Raw genomic sequence first — 11,554 nt, 5'->3', positions numbered from 1 at the left:
CTGCGGTCCTTAAGTGAACCTCGTTTGCCCCATTGATTTTGCTTGTGAGAAACCAGCTGCGAAGGTCACAAGTGGGGACCACGTGATCCCGGGATCCTCCGATCCTTGCCGAGCATGCAAAGTTTGATCGTGGGGACTGCAGCGGTCGCAAGCACGAGGACGGGTGGGTATGTGGCAACAGTCGTAAGCGCGAGGACCGGTCACAAGTCCCTTTTTTCAACTGTGAACGGCCATTAAATGAACAGTGGCAAGCCCAGAACCGCCGGTCGTGTTTTGGGAGCCGGAGACTCGGGAAAGTGGGAGGAAAGTTAGAAATACAAAAAAGAAAAGAAATCCAGGCTAATGAAGCATTTAATTAATCTGCATAACGGTTCAAGTCTTGCACGGAATTTTGCAGGCCTCACTTAGTGGCCATTTCCCCCCCCCCTGATTTTGCTTGTCTGAAGTGGCTGGGAAAGTCACAAGTAGTGACCACATGCTCCAGGATCCTGCGATGGTCATAAGGAGGAGGACTGGCTGTTTTAACTTTCATCCGTCGCGAAACAAGTTGTTGTAAATTGTGGAATTCCTTTCATGCACTTTTTATTTCCTGGATCCATTGCAAAACATCCAGAACATCCAATCCAGAAGAGATTGGACAACCACTTGTCTGAAATGGCGTGGGGTTTCCTACTTGAGCAGGGGGTTGGACTAGAAGACCTCCAGGGTCCCTTCAAGCTCTATTCTATTCTATACTTCTGCACAAGTCATCCATTCAGCACAGCTTTCCCATTATGTGAAGCAGACCCAAGCGCCTGCCCTACACGCACACACACAAAACACGGCTAGTCCTTGACTTACGACCACGATCGAGCGCCAAATTTCCCTTTGCTAATAAGCAAGACAGTTGTGAAATGGATTTTTGCAAAATGTTCTGGTCACAGTTGTTAACCGGATTGCTGCGGGGGTTAAATTGAGTCCCACAGCTGTTAAGTGAATCCCTGCAGTTGTTAAGGCAGACACACGGTCGCTAAGCGAATCTGGCTCCCCCCCCCATTGACTTTGCTGGTGGCCAAAGAGGATAACGTGACCCCCTAGGACTCTTCAACCGTCGTAAACACGAATCAGTCACCAAGCGCCTGAGTTCGATCAGGTGATCCTGGGGATTGCTGTGAGTGGGGAAAAATTTTATTTCAATGCCGTTGTAACTTCGAACAGACACTAAACGAATGGTCGTAAGTCGAGGATTACCATGAAGCACCTCAAATGGCTTATTTTTTTGGATCACAGTTCTCTTAATTCCTAAGTCAGCAGGCCAAGCTGGAAGCGTCAGTTGTCCGAACTCGTGGGTCGCATCTCTGAAACAAGCTTTCTGTGCACACTCAGGAACCCACAAGAGATCAGATCCGATTCCTCGCCCTTCACCATTAAAATCCTTTTTTGGGGGGACCTCATTTCAGGATTCGGAGGCTCATCTTCCCCTCAATATTCAGCTTTTCCACCGACTGCAAAAAAAAACCCAGAGAGGGCGATTTTTTTTGATGTGTGAGTACAGGAGGTCCTCGTCTTACGACCACCACTGAGCCCAACGTCTCCACTGCTAAATGAGACCCTTGTTAAGTGAGTTTTGCCCCGTGTTATGACCTTTCTTGCCACGGTTGTTAAGCGAATCACTACAGTTGATAAGTTGGTCACCCCGTTGTTAAGTGAATCTGGCTTCCCTGTTGACTTGGCTGGTCAGAAGGTCACAAAAGGGGAAATCACATGACCCCGGGGGAGATGCAACCGTTGTAATTATGAGTCATTTGCCAAGCATCTGAATTTTGATCCGGTGATTGTGGGATGCCACAAAGGTTGTAAGTGTGGAAAAGGATCCTAAAACCCTTTTTTTCAGTGCCATTGTGAACGGTCACTAAGCGAACTGTTCTAAGTCAAGGACTACCTGTATCCAGCTTTAGAAGAGGGTTGTCTGGCCTTGGCCACATTTAAGACTTGTGGACTTCAACTCCCAGAATTCCCCAGTTAGCAAAACTGGGAATTGAAGTCCAGAGGTCTTAAAAGCTGGGGAATTCTGGGAGTTGAAGTCCACAAGTCTTAAATGTGGCCAAGGTTGGGACACTTTAGAACAGTGTTTCTCAACCTTGGCCACTTGAAGATGTCCGGACTTCAACTCCCAGAATTCCCCAGCCAGCATTCGCTGGCTGGGGAATTCTGGGAATTGAAGTCCGGACATCTTCAAGTGGCCAAGGTTGAGAAACACTGCTTTAGGATGATCTTCCCATGCTAATATTTCCAAAATAGGTACAAAATTCTCCCATCACCATTCTGGCTGTCCAGACCTCAGCTAAAAATTAGATTTCTGGCTTTTCGCTTTCTATAGTTGACTCCTTCTCAAAACTCTGCAGGAATGCCTAGATTGTTCCTGATGTTGTAGTCCCAGCACATCTGGATGGCACCACCTTGCTCAAGCCAGACAATTACAGTTAGCCTTTGACTTAAGACCCCTTACGACCAGAATGGCCATTGCCAAGCCGCACGGTTGTTAAGTGAGTTGCAACTGGGTTTATTTTTTTTGCCATGGTTGTTAAGTGAATCACTGCAGCTGTTAAGCGAATCCCATGATTAGGGAGGTTGGAAATGGTGAGCCCGGGATGCTGCAACCTTTATAAATACCCGCTGGTTGGCAAAACGTCCCAATTCTGATCATCTGGGGATAGTCGTAAGTGTGAGGTCCCTTCCCCCCCCCCCAGTGGTGTTGTAAGGTCGAACAGCCGTTCAAGAAATGGTCGTACGTTGAGGACCATCTGAGGAGTGAAACAGCTGCCTCCCCCTTCCCAGCGTCTCTGCATCTGAGCCCCCTAAAACTGTCCCTTTTTTTGTGGGGGGTTCCAACCTTGGCGAACTCCTCAAAGGAGATGGCGTTGTCTCCGTCTCTGTCGGCCTCCTGGATGGTCCGGTCCGTGATGTTCTCCAGCTGGTCGTTGGTCACCTGGAGGCCCACCATCATTCTCAAGACCTGAGTGCGAAAAGAGACAGCCGAAGCTGAGGGCAGCCAGAGAGAGAGGGGGTGGGGGGGTCACGGATTCCCACCTCCGAGGTCCCCTCTTGGTGAAGGAAGGCCAAGCTTAGGACTTTACAGAGAAGGACCGAACCTCCATTAAGGAGAGAGCCCCTTCTGGACTCTCTTCTTGGTGCAAATGAGCCCTTTGCTATTCTCACGGGTGGATTTGAACCCGGAGGCGGCCCAATCTGTTTTTCACCGCAAGGGGAGGACGGAGCATGGCTGGTTTTCGCCAGAGGCATCTAGATCAGCATTTAAAAAGAGCCAAGGTGGCGCAGTGGTTAAATGCAGCACTGCAGGCTACTTCAGCTGACTGCAGTTCAGCAGTTCAGCGGTTCAAATCTCACCGGCTCAAAGGTTGACTCAGCCTTCCATCCTTCCGAGGTGGGTGAAATGAGGACCCGGATTGTTGTTGGGGGCGATATGCTGACTCTGTAAACCGCTTAGAGAGGGCTGAAAGCCCTATGAAGCGGTATATAAGTCTAACTGCTATTGCTATCTATCTATCTATCTATCTATCTATCTATCTATCTATCTATCTATCTATCTATCATCTATCTATCTATCTATCTATCTATCATCTATCTATCTATCTATCTATCTATCTATCTATCTATCTATCTATCTATCTATCTATCTATCTATCTATCTATCTATCTGGGTGAAATGAGGACCCAGACTGTGGGGGCGATATGCTGACTCTGTAAACCGCTTAGAGAGGGCTGAAAGCCCTATGAAGCGGTAGATAAGTCTAACTGCTATTGCTATTTCTCAACCTTGGCAACTTGAGAACAAGTGGACTTCAACTCCCAGAATCCCCCAGCCACCTTAGCTGGGATAATAGCATTGGGAGGGGTCCTTGGAGGCCTTCTAGCCATGAGACCCTCACCCATTTCGGACAAAGGGCTGCCCCGTCTCTTCTTAGAAACCTCCAGTGATGGGGCACTTACAAGTTCTGGTGGCAAGGGGTTCCAGTGAGGTTAATTGTCCTTACTGTCAGGAAATGTCTCCTTAATTCCTGGTTACTTCTCTCCTTGTTTAGTTTCCACCCATTGTTTCTTGGAGAACAGATCGCCCAGCAATTAATTACCTGCAGCATTTCAGCCCGTGAGATCTTGCCGTCCTTATCTTGGTCGTATAACTGAAAAGCAACTTTTCCAGAATCAGAAAAAGCAAGAATTAGAACCAAGGATGACCATCGGAAGTTTAAAGCAGTGTTTCTCAACCTTGGCAACTTGAAGATGTCCAGACTTCAACTCCCAGAATTCCCCAGCCAGCGAATGCTGGCTGGGGAATTCTGGGAGTTGAAGTCCGGACATCTTCAAGTTGCCAAGGTTGAGAAACACTGCTTTAAAGTACTGGAAATGCAATGCCAACTCTCACAAGACCGAGCCAGTTGTTCGTTCTTTCGTTCATTCATCCGTTCATCCATCCGTTCATTCATTCATCTGTTCATTCATTCATCCGTTCATTCATTCATCCGTTCATTCGTTCACCTGTTCATTCGTTCATCCATCCATCCGTCCGTTTTATTCATTTGCATTCTGCCCTTATTATTTTTTACAAATAATTCCAGGCAGTGAATATATTCCATACTCACATTTCAGCTTGCTAAGGTGACTGTTGATGTCCTCGGGGTTCCCAGGGGCCTCCAGTGGCCGGAAGTGAGCGAGCACGCGAGCAAAGGAGCGGAAGTCCGCTTCCTCACCCCTGGGGGAGAACAAGACCCGGCATTTTTTTTGGGGGGGGTGTCTTTCTAAGAATGTGCCTCATCTGGGGATATTACCGGATCAGAAGAATAAGTAGAATGAGAATAGAAGGGAGTGAGGCCTGCTGTTTGCAAGCAAGCTGCTTGAATGTCAACACTCCCTCCTAGCACTGATGACGTTCCCTAGTTGGGTCACGGAATGTCTGCAAGAAAATCAGAGGGCACCAAGGACCCCTCCGTCTCTCCACAAACCCCTCTCCCTTCCAGCCCTGATGTTCCCTAGTTGGCAGTGAAACATCTGCAAGAAAAGCACCAAGGACCACCACTCCTCCCCCAAATCTCATTCCCTCCTAGCACTTGAGGATGTTCCCTAGTTGGGTCATGAAACATTTGTAGGAAAATCACCCTCTTCCCCTTCCTCCTCCTCCTTGTCCTCCTCTTCCTCCTCCCCCAACCCCACTCCCTCCTAGCACTGAGGATATTATCTAGTTTGGTCATAAAACATCTGGAAGAAAACTACCAAGCTCAGAGAGCACCAAGGACCCCAAAGCCTTCCTCCTCCTTCTCCTCTTCCTCCTCCCTGTAAACCCCACTCCCTTCTAACACTAATGATGTCACCAGTTGGGTCAAGGTGGCGCAGTGGTTAAATGCAGCACTGCAGGCTACTGCTAGATCAGCAGTTCAGCGGTTCAAATCCCACCGGCTCAGGGTTGACTCAGCCTTCCATCCTTCCGAGGTGGGTAAAATGAGGACCCAGATTGTTGGGGGCGATATGCTGACTCTCTGTAAACCGCTTAGAGAGGGCTGAAAGCCCTATGAAGCGGTATATAAGTCTACTGCTATTGCTATTGCTATGAAACGTTCTCACAGTTCAGCCCTGAGTGGCGAAGAGTCTATTCCAGTGTTTCTCAACCTTGGCAACTTGAAGATGTCCGGACTTCAACTCCCATTCTGGGAGTTGAAGTCCGGACATCTTCAAGTTGCCAAGGTTGAGAAACACTGCTCTATTCTCTTCCATTGCTCCTTAGCGTCCCTGTCTCTCTGCCCTTCCTGTGTCTGCTTATAAACAAAACTCAGTGCAGAGTCCGCTTCCTTTGATGAGGGCAGGACAGAAGAGTCCTCTGCCAGCCGTGCCTGGCCCCTCCTCCCTGCTTGGACTTTGAAAGTTGCCCCAGGCAGACTCACCCATCCGGGAAGAAGGCGTTGATGATACGGTCTCCGATAGGATTCACGGCCAACTTGCCGATCCCTTCCAGATCGCATCGGCTGTCGAGAGCAAAAGAGAAAAAAATAGTGACTCCACTCCGCAGCCGATTAAGACGGGGGAGAGGTCCAGCTTTGGCCACTTTAACTCCTGCAGACGTCCAACTCCCCAAATCCCCCCCAGCCAGCTTTCGGGATTCTGGGTAATGAAATCCAGAAACGTTTTCAGGGCAAAGCTACCTGGAGCGCACCCAAAAACATAAAAAGATTATGTGGATATTATGAATATCTGAGTTAAAACACTTCGAGTTAACGTGAGTTATGTTTGTTGACTGTGGAGGAGATGTACGAAAGTTTATTTGTGATCGACTGATACACTTTCTATAGCAGTGTTTTTCAACCTTTTTTGTGCAAAGGCACACTTTTTTCATGAAAAACATCACGAGGCACACCACCATTAGAAAATGTTAAAAAAATTTAACTCTGTGCCTATATTGACTATATATAAAGTAATTTTCCCACGGCACACCTTACACTATGCCACAGCACACTAGTGTGCCGCGGCATAGTGGTTGAAAAACACTGTTCTATAGCATGTAAAGAAGGATGTTGTACTTGTTTTAAATTAAAAATTAAAAAAAAAATTAATAATAATAATAAAAAAGATTATGTGGAATAACCAAAACAGCTCTCAACCTGTCAAATGCAGAGGTCAGCCGGACACTTCTGATAAAATAGAGGTGGATTAAATTTCCTGTTTCCAAAACAAAGGGGGTATTTTGAGATGCTTATCTAAAGTTCTAAACTTCCTTCTGTTATTTTCCTGCTGTGGAGGCTTTTGTCTTCAACGGGAGGGGGGGGCAGAATGGTTTTTGGAGATTGCTGGGGGGAAAAAACAGCTTCTTTCCAGGGTCCTCAGTTTATAGAGCAAGACAAATAAGGCCGGATGGAAAGGGGGGGGGGGAAATCCTAAAATAAAAAAGAGAAGTCGCGGAGTGGCCTTTTAAAGGGAGCCTTGGAAAACATTAATCTTGGGCTGGATCTTATTAAAAAAATAAAAATAGCGCCCTTTAGGTAAGAATGATTACAGGTAGTCCTCGACCAAATGCACTACAAAATTTTCTGTTGCTAAGCGAGATCGTTGTTAAGTGAGGTTTGCCCCATTTTATGCACTCTCTCACCAGAGTTGTTAAGTGAATGTTGTTAAGTTATGTTCCCCTTTTTCCCCCTTGAATTGTTCGCCGCCCTTAGTCCTCCCGGAGAAGGGCGGCATAAATACCAAAATACCAAATACCAATCACTGCAGTCATTAAGCGAATCACATGGCTGTTAAGTGAATCTGGCTTCCCCGTTGACTTTCCGTGTCAGAAGTTTTCCAAAGGGGATCACGCGGGCCCGGGGACACCGCGACCGTCGTAAATATGAGTCAGCTGCCAAGCATACAAATTTTGACCGTGGGGGATGCTGAAACGGTCGTAAGTGTGGAAAATGGTCACAAGTCCCTTTTTTTCAGTGCTGTTGTTCCGTCACTTGTGAGTCGAGAACAACTGCCTTTATATTTCTTTTATTTTCTCTTGGAGCTATTTTAATGTTTTTCATTTGAATAGATTTGCATTGTTATTTTTTTCCCTGAGGTTATTTTGAGGTTTTTAATTTGAATATTTCGGCTTCAAACCGGGAGAACTGATTTCTTCCTTGTGCTTTTTCGTTTTTCCCTGTTGCTTTCACCAACTTTTCCACGAGTGCAACTTGCCTTCTCCGTTTTGGAAAAGGGCTTAAAAAACGACTCAAGATAATTTGGTTTTTCACACCTGTGGTTTATCCTTCTGGTTTCCTGCTTGCAGTTTTCACAACCTCACCCTGCCACACATCGTAACCCAACGGTTGGAAGATGGCTTGTTTGAAACTAACCCTTAAGTAATGGCCAGCTGCACATTTCCGGCACATGTGAACTGATACTGTGGTTAGGAAAAGGGGGGGAGGACGACTCCATGCAGAGATAAGAAAGACTCAAGCTTTGAAGATGTGCCTTGCGGCCGCAGAGTCCCCCCCCAGTCCCTCTCCCCCCCCCCCGCCTCCCCTTCCCACTTACTTCAGATAGCCCTTGTCGTCCCTGTCCAAGGCCTGGAAGCGCTGGTAGAGCCGGACCAGACTGGCTTCGGAAACTGGGCAAAACAAGAGAGGATTTCACGACCAACTGCAGGAAATCCTGCCAGGTTCCCCCAGTTGGGCAGATGAACCGACTTTGTGGGGGCTACAAGGGTTGATTTGGGGAGAGGGAGAGCCTGGCTGGATTCACAGGGAAGAGCATTTTCCCCGCTGCATTTAGAGAGGGGGGGGGAAAGGGGTGTGGATTTATTGGGGAGGGGGGAGATAGAGAGGGGAGGGCCGGCTCAGGTGGGGTAGAAGCGGGCGGGAGGAGGGGAGAGGGCAATGGCTTGGATTGGGGGGGGGGGCAGAAGAGCCCCTCCAAGTGGCCAGGCAATCCCGTGGCCCCAGGTAACCCCTTGGGGAGGGGGAGGTTGAGAGGGTCTCTCGGACCAGTTGTGCCCCGGGGGAAGGAGGCAGCAAGGCTGATTCGCTTCTCGAGGTGGGGTGGGGGGTCAAAGTAGTCCGCGCGGGCTTAAAACTAGTGGCAGGCAACGGGCCGCCCCCTCCCCGCGTCGCCCCCCCAACCGACAGCCTGATTTCTCTGCTCATCCCCCCCCCCCCACTAAATATTCCTCCGGCCGCCCGGTGCAGCCAGCAGGACCCCCGCCCTAGGCAGCCCTTCCCCGCCCGCCTGGGAAACTGGGTAGGTGGGTGGGGGTCGAGAAGAAGAACCGCGACCCCCTCCCCGGCCTGGGCGCTCTCGACCAACGGCCGACCCCGCGGATGATGGGAGTTGGAGTGCTGGGGGGGGGGGAGACCCAGGCGGGGCCCGAGGGGCTTCCTGCCGCCGGAGGGGAGGGAGGGGGGGGCTCAGCGCCTTACAGCCGGTCTCAGCCAGGATCGCCTCCTGCTCCGGCACCGGCCGCGGCTCCTGCGAGCCCTGCGCGCCCATCGCGACCCCCAAGGCTGGGGAGGAAGAGGAGGAGGAGGAGGAGGAGCGGCCGGAGGGTCAGCCGAGGCTTCGGACTGGCCCGGGAAGCGGAGGCGCCGCCGCGGGGTCGGGTCGGGGGGCGGCTACCTGCGGGCGGCCGGACCGCCCCGCTTGGCTCCCTGCCCTCCCCGGGCTTCCCTCCCTAGTTGGCGGCCGCCACCCGCCTGCGGGGCTCCGATCTCAGCCGCGCAGCCGGTCGGGGGGAAAAGAGGGTCGCGTCTGTGCGCTCCGCAGGGAAGGAAACGGGGGATCTGGCGAACTTGGGGTCTTCTCCCTGCAATCGGGGGCAGGGGGCTTCCTGGAGGCTCTCACTCCCGAGGGGCTGCCTGGAAAGAGAACGGCGGCCGGCCCAGAAGTGGAAGAAGTGGGGGAGAGAGAGAAGATGGGTGGCAGGAAGAGACCCCTAGCCTAGCTGGGGGGCTTTATCTGCTTCCCAAGGGTGAGGCAAGTGGGTTCTGGGCGGGGGCTTCGAGGCAACTCTTCCCTGCCAGGGTGGTGACCGTGGGTGGAGTTTGGAGGAAAGTTGGAGGAGGAAGGAAGGAAAGAAGAAAGAAGGAAGGAGGAGAAGGAAGAGGAGGAGGAGGAAAAGGGGAAAGGGAAGGAGGAGGAGGAGAAGAAAAAGAAGGTGGAGGAGGAGGAAGAACAGGTGGTGGGAGGAGAAGAAGAAGGGTGCAGGGGGCCGATCTCCATACCATCTAAGCCAGTGTTTTTCAACCTTGGCGACTTTAAGTCCTGTGGACTTCAACTCCCAGAATCCCCCCAGCCAGCACAGCTGGCTGGGGAATTCTGGGAGTTGAAGTCCACAAGACTTAAAGTCACCAAGGTTGAAAAACACTGATCTAAGCACTGATGCAATGACTATGAAACCCCCTGCATGCCAACAACCCAATTCAGGGAGCAGCCACAGAATTTGCGGACTGAGTTTCCAAACAAGCCAGAACTGGAATCAAAGCTTCTTCTGGGAATCGCAACTGGGTTTGCTTAGAGTAGTGGGGTCTCCAACCTTGGCAACTTTAAGACCTGTGGACTTCAACTCCCAGAATTCCTCAGCCAGCAACTTTAAGACCTGTGGACTTCAACTCCCAGAATTCCTCAGCCAGCAACTTTAAGACCTGTGGACTTCAACTCCCAGAGTTCCTCAGCCAGCAACTTTAAGGCCTGTGGACTTCAACTCCCAGAGTTCCTCAGCCAGCAACTTTAAGACCTGTGGACTTCAACTCCCAGAATTCCTCAGCCAGCAACTTTAAGACCTGTGGACTTCAACTCCCAGAATTCCTCAGCCAGCAACTTTAAGACCTGTGGACTTCAACTCCCAGAATTCCTCAGCCAGCAACTTTAAGACCTGTGGACTTCAACTCCCAGAGTTCCTCAGCCAGCAACTTTAAGACCCGTGGACTTCAACTCCCAGAGTTCCTCAGCCAGCAACTTTAAGGCTTGTGGACTTCAACTCCCAGAATTCCTCAGCCAGCAACTTTAAGACCTGTGGACTTTAACTCCCAGAGTTCCTCGGCCAGCAACTTTAAGACCTGTGGACTTCAACTCCCAGAGTTAACTCCCAGAGCAAAGCTGGCTGAGGAACTCTGGGAGTTGAAGTCCCCAGGTCTTAAAGTTGCCAAGGTTGGAGACCCCTGGCTTAGAGGAGCCGGTTGAAGTCCCACTTTTGCTCACTCCATAAGCAAAAGCAGGAACTCCAGAGGTTTGCTTGGCTAAGTCATTTCCCAGCAATGGAAGACGGAAACGGCCTGAACGAGGAGGGAGCTTTGCCCACCCATCAGAACAGAAAATAATATCAGACGGATTACATCTTGCGCAAAATAGATATTTTATATAACTTTCTTTTGCGGGAAAAAACAACCACACACCTTACATTAAAAAAAACGAAAACACCACACAAAATAGTTACAGAAGCCGGGGAAAAGATACACTGACGGGACACATAAATATACACAATGCACAACATAAATATGAATATAATTATCTCCAGCAGGATTTTTTCTCATTTATTGCATACTGTACAATAATATTTCTTGTTTGTTTTTAAATTAAAAGAAGAAATATAAGGGAGGGGGGGGAGATAACTTAAAAGAATAGCGGCTGCTCTCCTTGGGAGTTTTAAAATTCCTGATTTTTGCCATCAGAAGCAACACATTTAAATCCTTTCAAATAAACCAGGAAAGGCAGCGGCCACCGGGATTCGGATTAAATTAAGAGTTGCTTACATGAGTGATGCTTTTAAAAAGTATGCATTTCTACCTCTTCATACTTCGGTTTTCGTTCCCCCAAAATACCCTTTTTGAAAAAACAAATATCTCAACTTTTCTATAACTGGCGGACAGAAAAAGGAAAGGTTTCTTCTCAAAAAAAAATCAAAACCCAACATGTTGAAACTAAATTAGAACAAGGGGGAGGCAACTTGCAAAGTGCACCTGATTTTTTTTTTTTAATGTAAACCTCCAGAGATTCTATTGATTGCGGTTGGGTGAAATTTTATAGAAAAGCACTTAAGGCAAAGGCGAAACTG

The 11,554-nt window shown here is 49.3% G+C and overlaps 1 protein-coding gene across 1 annotated transcript; it reads right to left on the bottom strand.

The window, feature by feature from the left end:
- Window positions 1–333: 333 nt before the first annotated feature.
- Window positions 334–9,101, bottom strand: LOC116515946 (calcineurin B homologous protein 2-like). The gene is made up of 7 exons (XM_032228275.1): window positions 8,925–9,101; window positions 8,044–8,116; window positions 5,934–6,014; window positions 4,641–4,750; window positions 4,131–4,192; window positions 2,873–2,995; window positions 334–1,484 (listed from the first exon to the last, which is right to left on the bottom strand). The coding sequence occupies exons 1-7, from the start codon at window positions 8,992–8,994 to the stop codon at window positions 1,431–1,433; spliced, it is 573 nt and encodes a 190-aa protein (XP_032084166.1). The 5' UTR covers window positions 8,995–9,101; the 3' UTR covers window positions 334–1,430.
- Between the last annotated feature and the right edge of the window lie 2,453 nt (window positions 9,102–11,554).

The sequence above is a fragment of the Thamnophis elegans genome, chromosome 12, assembly GCF_009769535.1.
Source record: "Thamnophis elegans isolate rThaEle1 chromosome 12, rThaEle1.pri, whole genome shotgun sequence".
Classification (NCBI taxonomy): Eukaryota; Metazoa; Chordata; class Lepidosauria; order Squamata; family Colubridae; genus Thamnophis; species Thamnophis elegans.
Note: the sequence above shows the minus strand (reverse complement) of the source record. Positions and strands in the feature narration are given on the sequence as shown.